The sequence below is a fragment of the Triticum urartu genome, chromosome 5A, assembly GCF_056163025.1.
Source record: "Triticum urartu cultivar PI428250 chromosome 5A, HENAU_Tu73, whole genome shotgun sequence".
Classification (NCBI taxonomy): domain Eukaryota; kingdom Viridiplantae; phylum Streptophyta; class Magnoliopsida; order Poales; family Poaceae; genus Triticum; species Triticum urartu.
Genome location: NC_141877.1, coordinates 570,695,186 through 570,715,886, shown reverse-complemented (window position 1 = coordinate 570,715,886; position 20,701 = coordinate 570,695,186). Strand labels below are relative to the sequence as shown.

The window sequence follows — 20,701 nt, the reverse complement described above, 5'->3', positions numbered from 1 at the left end:
CCCTAGATGACTCTAACATCTTGAAAACAGAGCCAACCTCACCTTTTCGACTCTTTTGATGCAATGCAAAATTCAAAATGGATTTATATTGCTCCCAAACTTGTTGTGGTAGTGCAGTATATTGCATCATAATTATTTAACCAGGTTGGACATTTTTCAATAATGCTTTGGTGGCCAAACAATTTCCAAACAGAAAGAAAATGGCAAAGTAGTAAAAGAAAAGGGAAATGGGAAAAGTGCACTATGCACTTGGCCCAGTTGACCCAACAGTGTGGCCCGGCCCATTTGGGTCGGCCTTTCCCTAACCCCCCTGCACGCACGCGCACCCGACGACCGGCTCGCCGTCGCAGTCGCACCAGCTCGCCTCCTTGCATCGCTACAGGGCGCCGGGTGGATAAGAAGGCCACCGCGGACACCCTGGGCAGCCCCAGATCTTTTTCTCTCTCTTCCTCGCTCGCTTTCTTCCTTGCCGCAACGCTTGCCACTGCCATCGCCATGGCCTCGTCGATCCCGCGGCCATCGACCTCCCCTCGCCACTTCGCCCTGACTAGGAGCTTCGGGACGTCCTTCGCTTCGTCTACTCCAACCAGCGCAAGCCGGGAACCATGACATCGACTGGACCGGCCGTCTTCTTCCTCGTCCCCGACGAGCTTCATCGTCAAATTCGTCTCCATCGCGCCTCCCCCGAGCCCATTGATCTGCTCAACGACTCCGCTGTGAGCCCTGCTCCCCTTTCCCCTAGCTCTTCCGCGCGGATCCACCGTCGCAGCACCGTCCCCGTCTTAAATCGCCGCAACCATCCGCGCTTGGCCACGGCCGCCTCTGCCGACCGCGGCCGCGGTGCTCCCCGCCTCTGCGCCCTCGTCGCGAACCGCGTCCCGCCGTTCCTGCCTCCCCTGCGCGCGCCCTGCTGCTGTGCCGCCGCCGTTCCCTCTCGCGACCTCGCCCACTGTTGTCGTCGCTGGCCCTGCCCGCTGTCGACCGCCCCTGCCTCGCCCCCTCGCCTCTGCTACTCGCCTGCACCCGCGTTGGCCTTCGCCCGACCACGCTCACGCCGCCTGGCCCCGACCATGCTGCCGCCCGTGCCCGCCGCCTCCCCCGCGCGCTACTGCCTCCTGCTGCTGCTCGCGCCAGTCCGCGCTCGCCTCGCCGGGCACTGCCCGCTCGCCCCCTGCTTGTTCGGCGCCCCGCACCGGTCACTGCTGCCGCTGACCCGCGCCCCGGCGCCGCCCCGCCGTGGCCTCGCCACTGCCGCCTCGGGCGGCTGTCCTCACCGTGCTTTCCCCTCCCCCGGCTGGTCGCGCCCGGGGCAGAGCCTGTTCGGGCGGCGCCCACACCCGGCCGCCCATTACGCCCGCCCCGCTAAGGCCTGTGGGCCTTTGACAGTGGGGCCCCACGCCCCCTTTCCTGTAAAAAAAGATAGAAAAAATAATTATAAAAACATTTAATTAATTAATTAACTAATTAGGTAATTGATTATCTTAATTAACCTCGCTTAATTAGCCTAATGAACTAGTTTAGTTAATTTAAATCTGTTAATTAGTTAGGTCAATGACAGATGGGCCCCCTGCTCTGTTTGACTAGTCAACGCTCTGTTGACTGCTGATGTCATGGTGACGTCAGGCTGATGTCATAATTCCCTTTCTAAATTAAAAATAATTCCAGAAAATGCTTTAATCTTTGAAAAATCATATAAAATAAACCGTAGCTAGGATGAAAATATTTTCTACATGAAAGTTGCTCAGAAAAATCCAAAGAATCCGAATACGCGGTCCGTTCGTCTGTCACATGCCCCTAGCATGCCGAACATGGAACATTCCCCCTCCAGTCATCTGTCTGACACACGTCCGGAACCAGGAAAACTTTCCCGGATGTTTCCCCCTTTCGCCGGTATCACCTCCTACCGCGTTAGGTCACACCCGGCACATCTTATTGCCATGTTATGCTTTGTGGTGCTATGTTTGCTTTATATTTACTGTTTCTTCCCCCTCTTCTCTCCGGTAGACCCCGAGGCCTATGCTGCCCTTGTGATCGACTACGTCGACGACGATCCCCCTCCTTGCCAGAGCAACCAGGCAAGCAAACCCCCTTGAGCATTCCGATATCACCCATTTCTTTCCCTCTCATGCTTGCATTAGAACTGCTACTGCTTTCTGTATGATCCTACTCTGATGTATAGCCTGTTGTTGTTACCTGCTTTCATACCTTACCTGCTTATCCTAAACTGCTTAGTATAGGATGGTTAGTGATCCATCAGTGACCCCACCTTGTCTCAGTTGCCCTGCTTTATGTTTGATGACTCGATCAGCATGATCGACGTCCAGGCCCCGACATTGCAGAGCTACAATCGAGTGCCGAGGTGAGACCTCTTCAGCACTTCTGTTGTTAACCTATAGTGTAGTTATTCGGTCGTGGTCATCGAGGGTGTTTTCCTCCTTAGCCACTTCCGATACGGCTCTGTCGTACAACCCCTCAAGTGTGAACCTCGAGGGTGGATCCTCTTACGTTCACCTTGATGATTACATCGAGTGGAATTCACCGGGGGTGATTCCTCGGGTTTTTCCCTTGCTATTTGGACACACAGATACTTGGACTTTACCCCTGATACTTGAAAAGACAGGTCGACCCTGAGGGGTACCCGCGCGAGCTTAATTGCGAGTGATGTGGAGACGGGTTGACCTGGAAGGTGCCCGCGAGATACTTACGAGGCGTGGCCGGGCATTCTTAGCCCTTGCCGCAAGTACTCGAGACGGGGCGACGGGGTCACATCGATCGTGAGTCTCTGCTCGTTATCGCGCGTTCCTAATCCACTACGATTTGGATATTTGATCCGAGGGGCCTCTGGCCTGATAGCACTAACCATCACGTGGGCATAATATGGGCGTTCTGCGTCGTATACATCAGCCGAAGCTTAATAGACGCCAGCGACTGAGCGGCGCGCGCCGGGTTGGACTGGAAAGCACCTACCTTGTTGAAGGAGGTAGCTAGGTCTGCTCACCGGCCGCGTTCGCAACGTGCAGGAGTTCCCGGGGAGATGGCCTATGACCAATGGGGGCATAGGTTTAGTCCGGCGTGCTGGCCTCTCTATTAAGCCTAGGTCGGGTTGCGGCGTATTGTTTGGCCGAGGCCGGGCATGACCCAGGAAAGTGTGTCCGGCCGGAGTTAATCGAGCGTGGTGGGTAAGTTGGTGCACCCCTGCAGGGAAGAAAACATCTATCGATAGCCTGTCCTACAGTAGCGGACACTTGGAGTTGTATCCCGATCGATACAACTAGAACTGGATACTTGAGATGAGACATGGAGATGAGACTTGGATATGAGATGATAACTGGATAGTATGGCTCTGGGATTGCTTTCTCGCAGGGAGTTGAGAAAGGATCTCTGGCCGAGGTTGATAACATTACTGCTACTTTACTTTATGCTACTCTACTCCCTCCTATTGCTGCAAGATGGTGGTTTCCAGAAGATGCTAGTCTTCGATAGGCTAGGCTTTCCCCTTCCCTTCTGGCATTCTGTAGTTTAGTCCATAGATACAACCCATTCCTTTGATACAGATGCATACTTAGTTTAGATCTGATGTAAGTCTTGCGAGTACTTTGGATGAGTACTCACGGTTGCTTTGCTACTTCTTTTCCCCCATACCCGATTGTTGCGACCAGATGACGGAGCCCAGGAGCCAGACGACGCCACTGATGACTACTACTACTACCCGGAGGATGCCTACTACTACGTGAAGACCGCCGACGACTAGGAGTAGTTAGGAGGCTCCCAGGCAGGAGGCTTGCCTTTTTGATCATTGTTGCTTTTGTGCTAGCCTTCTTAAGGCAATCTTGTTTAACTCATGTCCGTACTCAGATATTGTTGCTTCCGCTGACTCTTGTGTTTTCGAGCTTATGTATTCGAGCCCTCGATGCCCTTGGCTTGTGATATAAAGCCTGTATTATTTTAATTTGTGTCTAGAGTTGTGTTGTGATATCTTCCCATGAGTCCTTGATCTTGATCGTACACATTTGCGTGTATGATTAGTGTACGGTCAAATCGGGGGTGTCACAAGTTGGTATCAGAGCCGACTGCCTGTAGGTAGCCCCCTTTCCAACTCCTTGGCCGAAGTTGAGTCTAGTCACTGAAAAACTTTTACTAACATGGCTGTGTGGCTTACGGGCCCACGTCGCCAATTGGGTGGTATTAGTATCTTTTATTACTCATCTATACTCTGGGATTCTGATCTCTCTTCTATTCAGGTTAAACATTTTACTAAATCTGACATTAGGTTCTCGTACCCACTTCCTCCCGAAGAGCCCCGACATTACCGATGATCGCCTGCTTCGCCAGAAGATTCTGTGGATACTCCTTGATGTTTCTCGAGACCCTGTGCCCACTGCCTTACAGTTCCTGACCACCAGTAATCCTCATGAATAACCTCCTTGCCGCTTGTACCTTCATCCCCAGTTGCTCTTGTTGTTACAAGATACCCCTAGGACTCTCCGTTGTTCCGAGAATCCTTGTGCCTTCTGCTTTGCAGCTTCTTTTTGCACTAAGGATAATTCACTTAACCGGGGTCCGCTCATCCCCAGTTGTTCATATGCTTTTCAAAATACTTGTAAATACTATCCGATCTTCCGAGAATCCTCTTCAAACTATTGCTATGCAAGTACTTGTCTGCTTGCATTATGGATGCTTTCCATATGTGTAGCAATATTCATTAGTATCCTTTGACACCATCATTTTGATCCTATCGATTCAACATGTGTGTGAAAGCACGCAATCATCAATTGATCCTTCTAAATTATCTTTCCGGCTCAGACGTCATTTTGAATAGGAGCTGGTTCTCGACCAATCTATTTGTCATCGATTGTGCCCCTAGGTCTATTCTACTATCCATCCTTGATCAGAGCGTCTGCTTCTGATCCTCTGAATTGGAAATCATAATTCCTTTGCATTTAAGCTTTGGAATTATCAAATATTTCCAAAATCCGATGCCTCTGCATTATTTCTTCTTCTGATTGAATATCGATACTCACATCAACTCCGTTGTGGATCGCCGGATCCATTATTGGATTAAAATCCGACAGTGTCCTTCATATTCATTAAACTTGTGAGTTTTGCCCTGACACATAATGCCTTTGGTAAATTCTATCATCTGCTTTTGTCAACCATGCTCTGCTTTCGAGCTGGTATATTTTAATCTTGAAGTTAGTGGTATATGTTCCTAAGATACCCCTACGGGTTGAACCTATGCCTTCCCTAATCCGTGTGAACTCAAAAGAGATGTGAGTCATACTCTTCTAGTGCTTGATCAGATAAATCTTTCGCACCAAATTCTTCGAAAACGAGGAGTGAATGAAAGGTTATGCATTGAAGAAGTGGGAGTCGACCTTGAACCTTTGTGTTCATGCCCATGGAACCGATGTAGAACTTATCATGGAAGCTGCTCGTAAAAATAATTACCCCTTGTTATAAATTCATCTTGTATCGGTTGGTTTGATCATTCATAATCGTGGTTCCGACCATAGTTTCTCCTTAATTCCATTTCCCGGACAAGTTAAAATACTTGTCTCCTGCAAGTCATTTCACCTGTCCAACCTCTAATTTGATCTACCTTCAAGTATTACCTCATGTTATCTCGATGATATTGTGTCATTGCACTACCTCTTGTAAATTCTTAATTGGAGTGATACTCTGTCACATCATTCCTAGCCTGATCGACTATATCATTATCGTGCTAATTTAACTATGCTACCTGGTCCTTATTCCCGAAGACAACTTTTCAACGATGAGCGAAGCTTACGTCGATCTTCCTCATTTTTTATCGATTCACCTCGAACAACAAGCTTGATTTTGAGCTTGTGTCGTATCCGTGGTTCCAATAGCCTTTCGCTTCATCCTTCCTGTTGCTTGATGGCATCACTCCTCGATGGCATCTTCATAGAGCCTCTCGACAAATGCGTCATGATCAGCATCAACGTTTTGACTTCTGTTGAAATGACAGTTGAATTCATGGTGAGAAATACCATCCTTGACCGATGATGATTTGAGTTATCATTGACTACCCCCTTGTCTTCTTTCCAACACATGTTTGATCATGTCTTGGTTATACCTTGGACTCCTTGCTATTCCTGCAATTGTTCTTTGAGTATTTTCTTGTGATCTTCAACTCCAACCCCTACTTGGAATTCCATGTTAATGCTACCTAGAAGCATGACTGAGGTATTCCGAATATCAACAAGAACATTGGAAGCACATTGTTGAATGTTTCTTGATCTAGTATCGGAACACCGTTGTATGGGTAATATCATGATTTTTCCCTCGCCCCCTTCATCTAAATGCTTTTGAACTTGCTGACATATCATGTATATCCTGCTCCGCTTCCCCTTGGGAAGGATATACTCCAATTCTGGTGTGTGAACACATTTTCCTTTCCATTGGTCTGATTAATCTGATAATTTCATTTTCCTTTCCATTGGTTTGTTTAACCTTCTTGTGATCTATATGATATAAGAAGAAATAATTCTTGCTTATAAAACACCCCGTTGTACAACCTTGTCAGTGAGACCCTGTTACTATTGTTGTTGACATTTCGGTAACCACCGATGGACGCGAACCTTGCCGATTGGTCCGCCTCGTTCAACGAGCAGGAATATGGTTCTCTTCGTCCCTCGCCCTTGGTACCAACGTTGTTGCCAACATAATTGACAGGCTATTCTCTGATATTCCTTGCTATCATGACCGTGCAAAATGAATAGCGCCTTTCCTTCTTTTAACCCACATGGTGGGACCATAACCCACAGTTCCACAGGATCGAAACCTGACTCTCCTGTACAACCTTGATGCCGAAATATTCTTTACACTTGGCTTCATATCATGTCACGAGCCACCTTCCGAGAGATGATCTATTCCCGATGCTCTGAACCCCTTACTCATACTCTGTTCAGGTATCATTCGTTTGTCCATTCGGTTGAAACTTGTTATTGTACCTTCATATTTTGCTCTCAAAGTTTTCTTGAATTTCAACTCGAGAGATGCCTCTATGCCACGTTCACAAACATAGTCCCCACGTACCTATCTTGTGTTGAGCTCCGTCCTTCCCGAGTCTTTCCCCTTACTCCACCTCTAAATCTCGGGACGAGATTTCTTGTAGTGGAGGAGATTTGTAACACCTCCAGTGTCATGCTACAGTAATCCTCTATGATTAAGCTAATCATTTTGCTAAACAGTGCTTGATCACATTGGAATCATATCTCATTTCAAATTCCAACTCAAATTGAAATTCAAATATGAGAAGAAATAAAAGTTGACCGAATCGGGGAGCTAAAAAGTTCATAATATTGTAAATAATCCATGGTGAATTATGTTCAGGGAAGCAACATCATCTAAAGTCCCTAGATGACTCTAACATCTTGAAAACAGAGCCAACCTCACCTTTTCGACTCTTTTGATGCAATGCAAAATTCAAAATGGATTTATATTGCTCCCAAACTTGTTGTGGCAATGCAGTATATTGCATCATAATTATTTAACCAGGTTGGACATTTTTCAATAATGTTTTGGTGGCCAAACAATTTCCAAACAGAAAGAAAATGGCAAAGTAGTAAAAGAAAAGGGAAATGGGAAAAGTGCACTATGCACTTGGCCCAGTTGACCCAACAGTGTGGCCCGGCCCATTTGGGTCGGCCTTTCCCTAACCCCCCTTCATGCACGCGCACCCGACGATCGGCTCGCCGTCGCAGTCGCACCAGCTCGCCTCCTTGCATCGCTACAGGGCGCCGGGTGGATAAGAAGGCCACCGCGGACACCCTGGGCAGCCCCAGATCTTTTTCTCTCTCTTCCTCGCTCGCTTTCTTCCTCGCCGCAACGCTTGCCACTGCCATCGCCATGGCCTCGTCGATCCCGCGGCCATCGACCTCCCCTCGCCACTTCGCCCTGACTAGGAGCTTCGGGACGTCCTCCGCTTCGTCTACGCCAACCAGCGCAAGCCGGGAACCACGACATCGACTGGACCGGCCGTCTTCTTCCTCGGCCCCGACGAGCTTCATCGTCAAATTCGTCGCCATTGCGCCTCCCCCGAGCCCATTGATTTGCTCGACGACTCCGCTGTGAGCCCTGCTCCCCTTTCCCCTAGCTCTTCCGTGCGGATCCACCGTCGCAGCACCGTCCCCGTGTTAAATCACCGCAACCATCCGCGCTTGGCCACGGTCGCCTCTGCCGACCGCGGCCGCGGTGCTCCCCGCCTCTGCGCCCTCGCCGCGAACCGCGTTCCGCCCCTCCTGCCTCCCCCGCGCGCGCCCTGCTGCCGTGCCGCCGCCGTTCCCTCCCGCGACCTCGCCCACTGCTGTCGTCGTCGTCCCTGCCCGCTGCCGACCGCCCCTGCCTCGCCCCCTCGCCTCTTCTACTCGCCTGTGCCCGCGTCGGCCTTCGCCCGACCACGCTCGCGCCGCCTGGCCCCGACCCCGCTGCCGCCCATGCCCGCTGCCTCCCCCGTGCGCTACTGCCTCCTCCTGCTGCTTGCGCCAGTCCGCGCTCGCCTCGCCCGCCACTGCCCGCTCGCTCCCTGCTTGTTCGGCGCCCCGCAACGGTCACTGCTGCCGCTGACCCGCGCGCCGACCGCGCCCCGGCGCCGCCCCGCCGTGGCCTCGCCACTGCCGCCTCGGGCGGCCGGCCTCGCCGTGCTTCCCCCTCCCCCGGCTGGTCGCGCCCGGGGCAGAGTCCATTCGAGCGGCGCCCACACCCGGCCGCCCACACCCGGCCGCCCATTACGCCCGCCCCGCTAAGGCCTATGGGCCGTTGACAGCGGGGCCCCACGCCCCCTTTCCTGTAAAAAAAGATAGAAAAAATAATTATAAAAACATTTAATTAATGAATTAACTAATTAGGTAATTGATTATCTTAATTAACCTCGCTTAATTAGCCTAATGAACTAGTTTAGTTAATTTAAATCTGTTAATTAGTTAGGTCAATGACAGATGGGCCCCCTGCTCTGTTTGACCAGTCAACGCTCTGTTGACTGCTGATGTCATGGTGACATTAGGCTGACGTCATAATTCCCTTTCTGAATTAAAAATAATTCCAGAAAATGCTTTAATCTTTGAAAAATCATATAAAATAAACCGTAGCTCGGATGAAAATGTTTTCTACATGAAAGTTGCTCAGAAAAATCCAAAGAATCCGAATACGCGGTCCGTTCGTCTGTCACATGCCCCTAGCATGCTGAACATGGAACATTCCCCCTCCGGTCATCTGTCTGACACACGTCCGAAACCGGGAAAACTTTCCCGGATGTTTCCCCCTTTCGCCGGTATCACCTCCAACCGCGTTAGGTCACACCCGGCACATCTTACTGCCATGTTATGCTTTGTGGTGCTATGTTTGCTTTATATTTACTGTTTCTTCCCCCTCTTCTCTCCGATAGACCCCGAGGCCAATGCTGCCCTTGTGATCGACTACGTCGACGACGATCCCCCTCCTTGCCAGAGCAACCAGGCAAGCAAACCCCCCTTGAGCATTCCGATATCGCCCATTTCTTTCCCTCTCATGCTTGCATTAGAACTGCTACTGCTTTCTGTATGATCCTACTCTGATGCATAGCCTGTTGTTGTTACCTGCTTTCATACCTTACCTGCTTATCCTAAACTGCTTAGTATAGGATGGTTAGTGATCCATCAGTGACCCCACCTTGTCTCAGTTGCCCCGCTTTATGTTTGATGACTCGATCAGCACGATCGACGTCCAGGCCCCGACACTTCACATCACCCCCTAGTTGTACGACTCTGCAGAGCTACAATCGAGTGCCGAGGGTGAGACCTCTTCAGCACTTCCGTTGTTAACCTATAGTGTAGTTATTCGGTCGTGGTCATCGAAGGTGTTTTCCTCCTTAACCACTTCCGATACGGCTCTGTCGTACAACCCCTCAAGTGTGAACCTCGAGGGTGGATCCTCTTACGTTCACCTTGATGATTAGATCGAGTGGAATTCACCGGGGGTGATTCCTCGGGTTTTTTCCCTTGCTGTTTGGACACACGGATACTTGGACTTTACCCCTGATACTTGAAAAGACGGGTCGACCCTGAGGGGTACCCGCGCGAGCTTAATTGCGAGTGATGTGGAGACGGGTTGACCCGGAAGGTGCCCGCGAGATATCATCCTCAATTGCGAGCTTAATAGTAGCTTCTTTCTGTGAATCTTTTGCTGCTTATGTTGATCTCCCCAAGGAGAAGTGGTTTAAATATCATCCTCCCATAGAAGTAAAAGTAGATGCACCTATTAAGGTTGAAGAAAAGACTATCACTTATAATGATCCTATTGTTCCTACTTCTTATGTTGAGAAACCACCTTTCCCTGTTAGGATAAGGGATCATGCTAAAGCTTCAACTGTGGTTCGTAAAAGCAATATTAAAACATATACACCTCCTGATCAAGTTAAAGTTGAACCTAATATTGCTATTGTTAAAGATCTCTTGTCTGATAATATAGATGGGCATATTATTTATTTCTGTAATGAAACTGCTAGAATAGCTAAACCCCGTGATACAGATAAACCTAGACCTATGGTAGGCATGCCAGTTATTTCTGTTAAAATAGGAGATCATTGTTATCATGGCTTATGTGATATGGGTGCTAGTGCTAGTGCAATACCTATTGACTTATACAAAGAAATTATGCATGACATTGCACCCGCTGAGTTAGAAGATATTAATGTCACAATTAAACTTGCTAATAGAGATACTATTTCACCAATGGGAATTGTTAGAGATGTTGAAGTCTTGTGTGGGAAAACTAAATATCCTGCTGATTTTCTTGTTCTTGGTTCCCCACAAGATAGTTTTTGTCCCATTATATTTGGTAGACCCTTCTTAAATTCTGTTAATGCTACCATAGATTGCAAAAGGGATGTTGTTACTATCGGTTTAGATGATATGCCTCATGAATTCAATTTTTCTAAATTTAGTAGACAACACCGTGAAGAAGAATTACCTAGTAAGGATGAAATTATTGGTCTTGCTTCTATTGTCGTACCTCCTAGTGATCCTTTAGAACAATATTTGCTAGACCATGAAAATGATATGTTTATGAATGAAAATTAGATGAAGTATTCTTTAAACAGGAACCTATTCTGAAAAACAATTTACCTGTTGAAATCCTAGGGGGTCCTCCTCCACCCAAGGGTGATCCCGTGTTTGAGCTTAAACCGTTACATGATACTCTTAAATATGCTTATCTTGATGAGAAAAAGATATACCCTATTATTATTAGTGCTAACCTTTCAGAACATGAAGAAGAGAGATTATTAAAAACTCTGAAGAAGCACCATGCTGCTATTGGGTATACTCTTGATGATCTTAAGGGCATTAGTCCCACTCTATGTCAACATAAAATTAATTTGGAAGAAGATGTTAAACCACTTCGTGATCATCAATGCCGTCTGAATCCTAAAATGAAAGAAGTGGTAAGAAAGGAGATACTAAAGCTCCTTGAGGTAGGTATAATTTATCCCGTTGCTGATAGTAACTAGTAAGTGGGTAAGTCCTGTCCATTGTGTCCCTAAGAAGGGAGGTATTACTGTTGTTCCTAATGATAAAGATGAATTGATTCCTCAAAGAATTATTACCGGTTATAGGATGGTAATTGATTTCCGCAAATTAAGTAAGGCTACTAAAAAAGATCATTACCCCTTACCTTTTATCGATCAAATGCTAGAAAGATTATCCAAACATACACATTTTTGCTTTCTAGATGGTTATTCTGGTTTCTCTCAAATACCTGTGTCAGCCAAAGATCAATCAAAGACTACTTTTACATGCCCTTTTGGTACTTTTGCTTATAGACGTATGCCTTTTGGTTTATGTAATGCACCTGCTACCTTTCAAAGATGCACGATGGCTATATTTTCTGACTTTTGTGAAAAGATTTGTGAGTTTTTCATGGACGACTTTTCCGTCTATGGATCTTCTTTTGATGATCGCTTGAGCAACCTTTATCAAGTTTTGCAGAGATGTGAAGAAACTAATCTTGTCTTGAATTGGGAAAAGTGCCACTTTATGGTTAATGAAGGTATTGTCCTGGGGCATAAAGTTTCTGAAAGAGGTATTGAAGTTGATATAGCCAAGGTTGATGCTATTGAAAAGATGCCATGTCCCAAGGACATCAAAGGTATAAGAAGTTTCCTTGGTCATGCTGGTTTTTATAGGAGGTTCATTAAGGACTTCTCAAAAAATCTCTCAGCCTCTGACTAATTTATTACAAAAATATATACCATTTGTCTTTGATGATGATTGTGTAGAAGCATTTGAAATACTTTAGAAAGCATTGATCTCTGCACCTATTGTTCAGCCACCTGATAGGAATTTACCCTTTGAAATTATGTGCGATGCTAGTGATTATGCTGTAGGTGCTGTTCTAGGACAAAGAGTTGATAAGAAACTAAATGTTATTCAATATGCTAGTAAAACTCTAGACAATGCTCAAAGAAATTATGCTACTACTGAAAAAGAATTCTTAGCAGTTGTATTTGCTTGTGATAAGTTTAGACCATATATTGTTGATTCTAAAGTAACTATTCACACTGATCATGCTGCTATTAAATATCTTATGGAAAAGAAAGATGCTAAACCTAGACTTATTAGATGGGTTCTGTTGCTACAAGAATTTGATTTACACATTGTTGATAGAAAAGGAGCTGAGAACCCCGTTGCAGACAACTTGTCTAGGCTAGAAAATGTGCTTGATGACCCACTACATATTGATGATAGCTTTCCTGATGAGCAATTAAGTGTCATAAATACTTCTCATGCTGCTCCATGGTATGCTGACTATGCTAATTATATTGTTGCTAAGTTTATACCACCTAGTTTCACATACCAGCAAAAGAAAAAGTTCTTCTATGATTTGAGGCATTACTTTTGGGATGACCCACATCTTTAGAAAGAAGGAGTAGATGGTGTTATTAGACGTTGTGTACCTGAGCATGAATAGGAACAAATCCTACGCAAGTGTCACTCCGAAGCTTATGGAGGACACCATGCTGGAGATAGGACTGCACATAAGGTACTGCAATCTGGTTTTTATTAGCCTACTCTCTTCAAGGATGCCCGTAAGTTTGTCTTATCTTGTGATGAATGTCAAAGAATTGGTAATATTAGTAGACGTCAAGAAATGCCTATGAATTATTCACTTGTTACTGAACCATTTGATGTTTGGTGCTTTGACTATATGGGACCTTTTCCTTCCTCTAATGGTTATACACATATTTTAGCTGCTGTCGATTACGTTACTAAGTGGGTAGAAGCTATTCCAACTAGTAGTGCTGATCATAACACTTCTATTAAAATGCTTAAAGAAGTTATTTTTCCAAGGTTTGGAGTCCCTAGATATTTAATGACTGATGGTGGTTCACATTTTATTCATGGTGCTTTCTGTAAAATGCTTGCTAAATATGATGTTAATCATAGAATTGCATCTCCTTATCACCCTCAGTCTAGTGGTCAAGTAGAATTGAGTAATAGAGAACTCAAATTAATTTTGCAAAAGACTGTTAATAGGTCCAGAAAGAATTGGTCCAAGAAACTTGATGATGCATTATGGGCCTATAGAACTGCATATAAAAATCCTATGGGTATGTCTCCGTATAAAATGGTCTATGGAAAAGCATGTCACTTACCTCTTGAACTAGAACACAAGGCTTATTGGGCTATTAAAGAACTTAATTATGATTTTAAACTTTCCGGTGAGAAGATAGCTTTTGTCCCATTATATTTGGTAGACCCTTCTTAAATACTGTTAATGCTACCATAGATTGCACAAGGGTTGTTGTTACTGTCGGCTTAGATGATATGACTCATGAGTTTAATTTCTCTAAATTTAGTAAACAACACCGTGAAGAAGAATTGCCTAGTAAGGATGAAATTATTGGTCTTGCTTCTATTGCCGTACCTCCTAGCGATCCTTTAGAACAATATTTGCTAGACCATGAGAATGATATGTTTATGAATGAAAGAAGGGAAATAGATGAAGTATTCTTTAAACAGGAACCTATTCTGAAACACAATTTGCCTATTGAAATCCTATGGGATCCCCCTCCACCTAAGGGTGATCCCGTGTTTGAGCTTAAACCATCGCCTGATAATCTTAAATATGCTTATCTTGATGAAAAGAAGATATATCCTGTTATTATTAGTGCTAACCTTTCAGAGCATGAAGAAGAAAGATTATTGAAAACTCCGAAGAAGCACCGTGCTGCTATTGGATATACTCTTGATGATCTTAAGGGCATTAGTACCACTCTATGTCAACATAAAATAAATTTGGAAGCAGATGCCAAACCAGTTCGTGATCCTCAATGACGTCTGAGTCCTAAAATGAAAGAAGTGGTAAGAAAAGAAATACTAAAGCTTCTGGAGGCAAGTATAATTTATCCCATTGCTGATAGTCAGTGGGTAAGTCCTGTTCATTGTGTCCCTAAGAAGGGAGGTATTACTGTTGTTCCTAATGATAAAGATGAATTGATTCCACAAAGAATTATTACAGGTTATAGGATGGTAATTGATTTCCGCAAATTAAATAAGGCTACTAAGAAAGATCATTACCCCTTACCTTTTATCGATCAAATGCTAGAAAGATTATGCAAACATACACACTACTGCTTTCTAGATGGTTATTCTGGTTTCTCTCAAATACCTGTGTCGGCTAAAGAACAATCAAAGACTACTTTTACATGCCCATTTGGTACTTTTTCTTATAGACGTATGCCTTTTGGTTTATGTAATTCACCCGCTACCTTTCAAAGATGCATGATGGCTATATTCTCTGACTTTTGTGAAAAGATTTGTGAGGTTTTCATGGATGACATTTCCGTCTATGGATCTTCTTTTGATGATTGCTTGAGCAATCTTGATCGAGTTTTGCAGAGATGTGAAGAAACTAATCTTGTATTGAATTGGGAAAAGTGCCACTTTATGGTAAATGAGGGTATTGTCTTCGGGCATAAAGTTTCTGAAAGAGGTATTGAAGTTGATAAAGCCAAGGTTGATGCTATTGAAAAGATGCCATGTCCCAAGGACATCAAAGGTATAAGAAGTTTCCTTGGTCATGTCGGATTTTATAGGAGGTTCATTAAGGACTTCTCAAAAATTTCTCGGCCTCTGACTAATTTATTACAAAAAGATATACCATTTGTCTTTGATGATGATTGTGTAGAAGCATTTGAAATACTTAAGAAAGCATTAGTCTTTGCACCTGTTGTTCAGCCACCTGATTGGAATTTACCCTTTGAAATTATGTGTGATGCTAGCGATTATGTTGTAGGTGCTGTTCTAGGGCAAAGAGTTGATAAGAAATAAAATGTTATCCATTATGCTAGTAAGACTCTAGACAATGCTCAAAGAAATTATGCTACTACTGAAAAATAACTTTTAGCAGTTGTATTTGCTTGTGATAAGTTCAGACCTTATATTGTTGATTCTAAAGTAACTATCCACACTGATCATGCTGCTATTAAATATCTTATGGAGAAGAAAGATGCTAAACCTAGACTTATTAGATGGGTTCTCTTGCTACAAGAATTTGATTTGCATATTGTTGATAGAAAAGGAGCTAAGAACCCCATTGCAGACAACTTATCTAGGTTAGAGAATGTTCTTGATGATCCACTACCTATTGATGATAGCTTTCCTGATGAACAATTAAATGTCATAAGTACTTCTCGTAGTACCCCTTGGTATGCTGATTATGCTAATTACATAGTTGCTAATTTCATACCACCTAGCTTCACATACCAACAAAATAAAAAGTTCTTCTTTGATTTGAGACATTACTTTTGGGATGACCCACATCTTTATAAAGAAGGAGTAGATGGTGTTATTAGACATTGTGTACCTGAGCATGAACAGGAACAGATCCTACGCAAGTGCCACTCCGAAACTTATGGAGGACACCACGCGGGAGATAGAACTGCACATAAGGTATTGCAATCCGATTTTTATTGGCCTACTCTCTTCAAGGATGCCCGTAAGTTTGTCCTATCTTGTGATGAATGTCAAAGAATTGGTAATATTAGTAGACGCCAAGAAATGCCTATGAATTATTCACTTGTTGTTGAACCGTTTGATGTTTGGGGCTTTGATTATATGGGACCTTTTCCTGCCTCTAATGGATATACACATATTTTAGTTGCTGTTGATTACGTTACTAAGTGGGTAGAAGCTATTCCAACTAGTAGTGCTGATCATAACACTTCTATTAAAATGCTTAAAGAAGTTATTTTTCCGAGGTTTGGAGTCCCTAGATATTTAATGACTGATGGTGGTTCACATTTTATTCATGGTGCTTTCCGTAAAATGCTTGCTAAATATGACGTCAATCATAGAATTGCATCTCTGTATCACCCACAGTCTAGTGGTCAAGTAGAATTGAGTAATAGAGAACTCAAATTAATTTGGCAAAAGACTGTCAATAGGTCTAGAAAGAATTGGTCCAAGAAACTTGATGATGCATTATGGGCCTATAGAACTGCATATAAAAATCATATGGGTATGTCTTCGTATAAAATGGTATATGGAAAAGCATGTCACTTACCTCTCAAACTAGAACATAAGGCATATTGGGCTATTAAAGAGCTCAACTATGATTTTAAACTTGCCGGTGAAAAGAGGTTATTTGATATTAGCTCACTTGATGAATGGAGAACCCAAGCTTATGAAAATGCCAAGTTGTTTAAAGAAAAGGTTAAAAGATGGCATGACAAAAGGATACAAAAGCGTGAGTTTAATGTAGGTGATTATGTATTGCTATACAACTCTCGTTTAAGATTTTTTGCAGGAAAACTTCTCTCTAAATGGGAAGGCCCGATGTTATCGAGGAGGTCTATCGTTCTGGTGCCATAAATTCAACAACTTCGAAGGCACAAATCCGAAGGTGGTAAACGGTCAGAGAATTAAACATTATATCTCAGGTAATCCCATAAATATTGAAACCAATATTATTGAAACCGTAACCCCGGAGGAATACATAAGGGACACTTTCCAGAACGTTTCAGACTCTGAAAAGGAATAGGTATGTGGTACGGTAAGTAAACCGACTCCAAAACAATTTTTAAGGCAATATTTCTCCGTTTTGGAATATTTAGAAAAATAGAAAATTAAGTAGCAGTCCGGGAAGGACACGAGGGCCCCACGAGGGTGGAGGGTGCGCCCCCTACCTCGTGAGCTCCTCGTGTGCCTTCCGGACTCCGTTTTCTTGCACGATACGTATTTTGGTCGGTAAAAATTCACTATATATTCTCCCGGAGGTTTTGACTCCCGTATCACGCAACTATTCTCTGGTCTTGTTTCGAGCTATTTTTCTAACAGATCTATATTATCATGACGTCCCCAAGTGCTTCCAAGGACAAGTTCTTTGAGAAGGTCATCAACCCTTACCTCAAGGAGGTGCTGCGACACCCTCAAACCATTGAGATGCGTGATGGGTTGCTGCACATCCGCGATGCTGAGGGACCAAAGGGAACCGGAAGCGTGGAGAAGAGGCTTGAAGCAATGGAGCAACAAGTTTTCAAGTGCCAGGGGATGGTGGAGCGTGGAATCAACGCTAGCCACATGATGCTCGCAGAGTTCACTAACAACTACAAGCCGGATGCCAAGAACACCGAGGAGGCCATCTTCAAGCTACATGAGAAGATCGAGCACCTCCAAGCCCAAATCTATGACCTGCAAAACTAAAACTGTGAGTATGAATATAGATTCAAAAGAATGAGTTTGGCTGCAGATTCGAGGATTCTGGAGACTCGATCATCCTTCTATGATGGTGAACCTATGCCTTGGAAGATGGATGACAAGCCTGCATCATCAACAACACCTCCACCTTCTTCACCAACCAAGGAGATATAATCACATGGGTATGGGCACTCCCCTTGGCAACTACCAAGCTTGGGGGAGGTGCCCCGGTATCGTATCACAATCACAACTCCTATCTTTACCGTTTTCCTTAGTTCGATCCTATTAGTAGTATTTTGATCTAGTAGAATAAAGTTTATGGCATGATCTAATTTTGAGTTTTACCTTATGATCTATCTATGTAATCGAGTCCGTGAGCTATATAATAAAGATTAGTGTTGAGTCAAGGGCTTGATTTTCTTGATATGATCTTGGGTGAATAAAAGGAAAGAGAAAAAGAATAAGAAGAAACAAAAGTTCATATTGATCTTATTGATAGTAATGACTTCACATAGAAAGAGTGTGATGATTAAAAGTTGTTGGGAGTTGGCAGACATAGCTTTGGTCATCGTTGCAATTAATAGGAAGTAATAAGGAAAGAGTGGTTTCACATATAAATATACTATTATTGACATCTTTTATGATTGGGAGCACTCATCAAAATATGACATGCTAAAGAATTGATGTTGGACAAGGAAGACAACGTAATGGGTTATGTTTTCTTATATCTGAGATAAAGTATGTTGTCATGGATCATCCAACATGCTGAGCTTGCCTTTCCCCCTCATGCTAGCCAAATTCTCAACACCAAGTAGAGATACTACTTGTGCTTCCAAATACCCTTAAACCAGTTTTGCCATGAGAGTCCACCATATCTACCTATGGATTGAGTAAGATCCTTCAAGTAAGTTGTCATCGGTGCAAAGCAATAAAAATTGCTCTAAATATGTATGATTAGTGTGGGAGAAATAAGCTTTATACGATCTTGTGATGTGGAAGTGATAAAAGCGACAAACTGCATAGTAAAGGTTCATATCACAAGGGGTAATATAAAGTGACGTTCTTTCGCATTAAGATTTTGTGCATCCAACCATAAAAGCGCATGACAACCTCTGCTTCCCTCTGCGAAGGGCCTATCTTTTATTATTATCTTCTACCTTATGCAAGTGTCATGGTGATCTTCACCTCTCCCTTTTTCATTTTATCCTTTGGCAAGCCCAGCATGTTGGAAAGAACCTGATATATATATATATATATCTAATTGGATGTAGGGGGGGCATGAGTTATTATTTTTGACATTACCCTTGAGGTAAAAGGTTGTGGAGCGAAACTATAATCCCCTATCTTTCTCTGTGTCCGATTAAAACTCCGTAACCACAAGTATTGCGCGAGTGTTAGAAATTATGAAGGACTAGATGATAGTTGAGTATGTGGACTTGCTTTTTAGCTCTGACATAGACTCTTTCTGATGTTATGATAAATTGCAATTGCTTCAATGACTGAGGTTATAGTTTGTTGGTTCTCAATAAGGTTTCCGATTCATACTTTTGCATTGTGAATAGATCATCACTTGAACATAAGTAATCATATGACAATATCTATATATGTTGCTGTTATGAGAATAATCATGATGCCCTCATGTACGTATTTTATTTTTATCGACGCCTCTACCTCTAAACATGGGGAAATATTTATTGTTATCGGCTTTCGCTTGAGGACAAGCAAGGTCTAAGCTTGGGGGAGTTGATACGTCCATTTTGCATCATGCTTTTATATCGATATTTATTGCATTATGGGCTGTTATTTCACATTATGTCACAATACTTATGGCTATTCTCTCTTATTTTACAAGGTTTACATAAGGAGGGAGAATGCCGGCAGCTGGAATTCTGGGCTGGAAAAGGAGCAAATATTAGAGACCTATTCTGCACAACTCCAAAAGTCCTGAAACTCCACGGAATACCTTATAATAAATAATGAAAAATCCTCGCCAAAGATGAAGACCAGGGGGCCCACACCCTTTCCACGAGGGTGGAGGGCGCGCCCCCCTAGGGCGCGCCCCCTACCTCATGGGCCCCCTGGTGGCTCTCCGATGACCATCTTCTGCTATATGAAATCTTTCTCGAGAAAAAACCAGAAGCAACCTTTCGGGATGAAACTCCGCCGCCATGAGGCGGAACCTTGGCAGAACCAATCTAGGGCTCCGGAAGAGCTGTTCTACCAGGGAAACTTATCTCCCGGAGGGGGAAATCATCGCCATCGTCATCACCAACGCTCCTCTCATCGGGAGAGGGCAATCTCCATCAACATCTTCATCAGCACCATCTCATCTCAAAACCCTAGTTCATCTCTTGTATCCAATTCTTGTCTCCAAGTCCGAGATTGGTGCTAGTAGGTTGCTAGTAGTGTTAATTACTCCTTGTAGTTGATGCTAGTTGGTTTAATTGGTGGAAGATCATATGTTCAGATCCTTTATGCATATTATTACCCCTCTGATTATGAACATAAATATGCTTTGTGAGTAGTTACGTTTGTTCCTGAGGACAAGGGAGAAGTCTTGCTATTAGTAGTCATGTGAATTTGGTATTCGTTCGATATTTTGATAAGATGTATGTTGTATAGCCTCTAGTGGTGTTATGTGAACGTCGACTACATAACACTTCACCATTATTTGTGCCTAGAGGAAGGCATTGGGAAGTAATAAGTAGATGATGGGTTGCTAGAGTGACAGAAGCTTAAACCCTAGTTTATGCGTTGCTTCGTAAGGGGCTGATTTGGATCCATATGTTTCATGCTATGGTTAGGTTTACCTTAATACTTTTGTTGTAGTTGCGTATGCTTGCAATAGAGGTTAATCATAAGTGGGATGCTTGTTCAAGTAAGAACAACACCCAAGCACCGGTTCACCCACATGTCAAATTATCAAAGTACCGAACGCGAATCATTTGAACATGATGAAAACTAGCTTGATGATATTCCCATGTGTCCTCGGGAGCGCTTTTCCT

At 43.9% G+C, this 20,701-nt stretch overlaps 1 protein-coding gene across 2 annotated transcripts; it reads left to right on the top strand.

The window, feature by feature from the left end:
* Window positions 1-428: 428 nt before the first annotated feature.
* LOC147972955 (uncharacterized) lies at window positions 429-20,178 on the top strand. 2 transcript variants are annotated; one of them, XM_087521773.1, is made up of 4 exons: window positions 429-716; window positions 2,005-2,075; window positions 3,660-8,093; window positions 9,407-20,178. In XM_087521773.1, exon 4 carries the CDS (start codon window positions 10,095-10,097, stop codon window positions 11,076-11,078), a length of 984 nt encoding a protein of 327 aa, XP_087377899.1. In that variant the 5' UTR covers window positions 429-716; window positions 2,005-2,075; window positions 3,660-8,093; window positions 9,407-10,094; the 3' UTR covers window positions 11,079-20,178. The 2 variants fall into 2 exon arrangements, 1 of the variants encoding a protein (XP_087377899.1); XR_015602709.1 differs by lacking the exon at window positions 2,005-2,075.
* Window positions 20,179-20,701: the final 523 nt, after the last annotated feature.

Coding starts and splice junctions, on each gene's coding strand:
- LOC147972955 (XM_087521773.1), top strand. CDS start 10,095: ATGTGGAGACGGGTTGACCCGGAAGGTGCCCGCGAGATATCATCCTCA.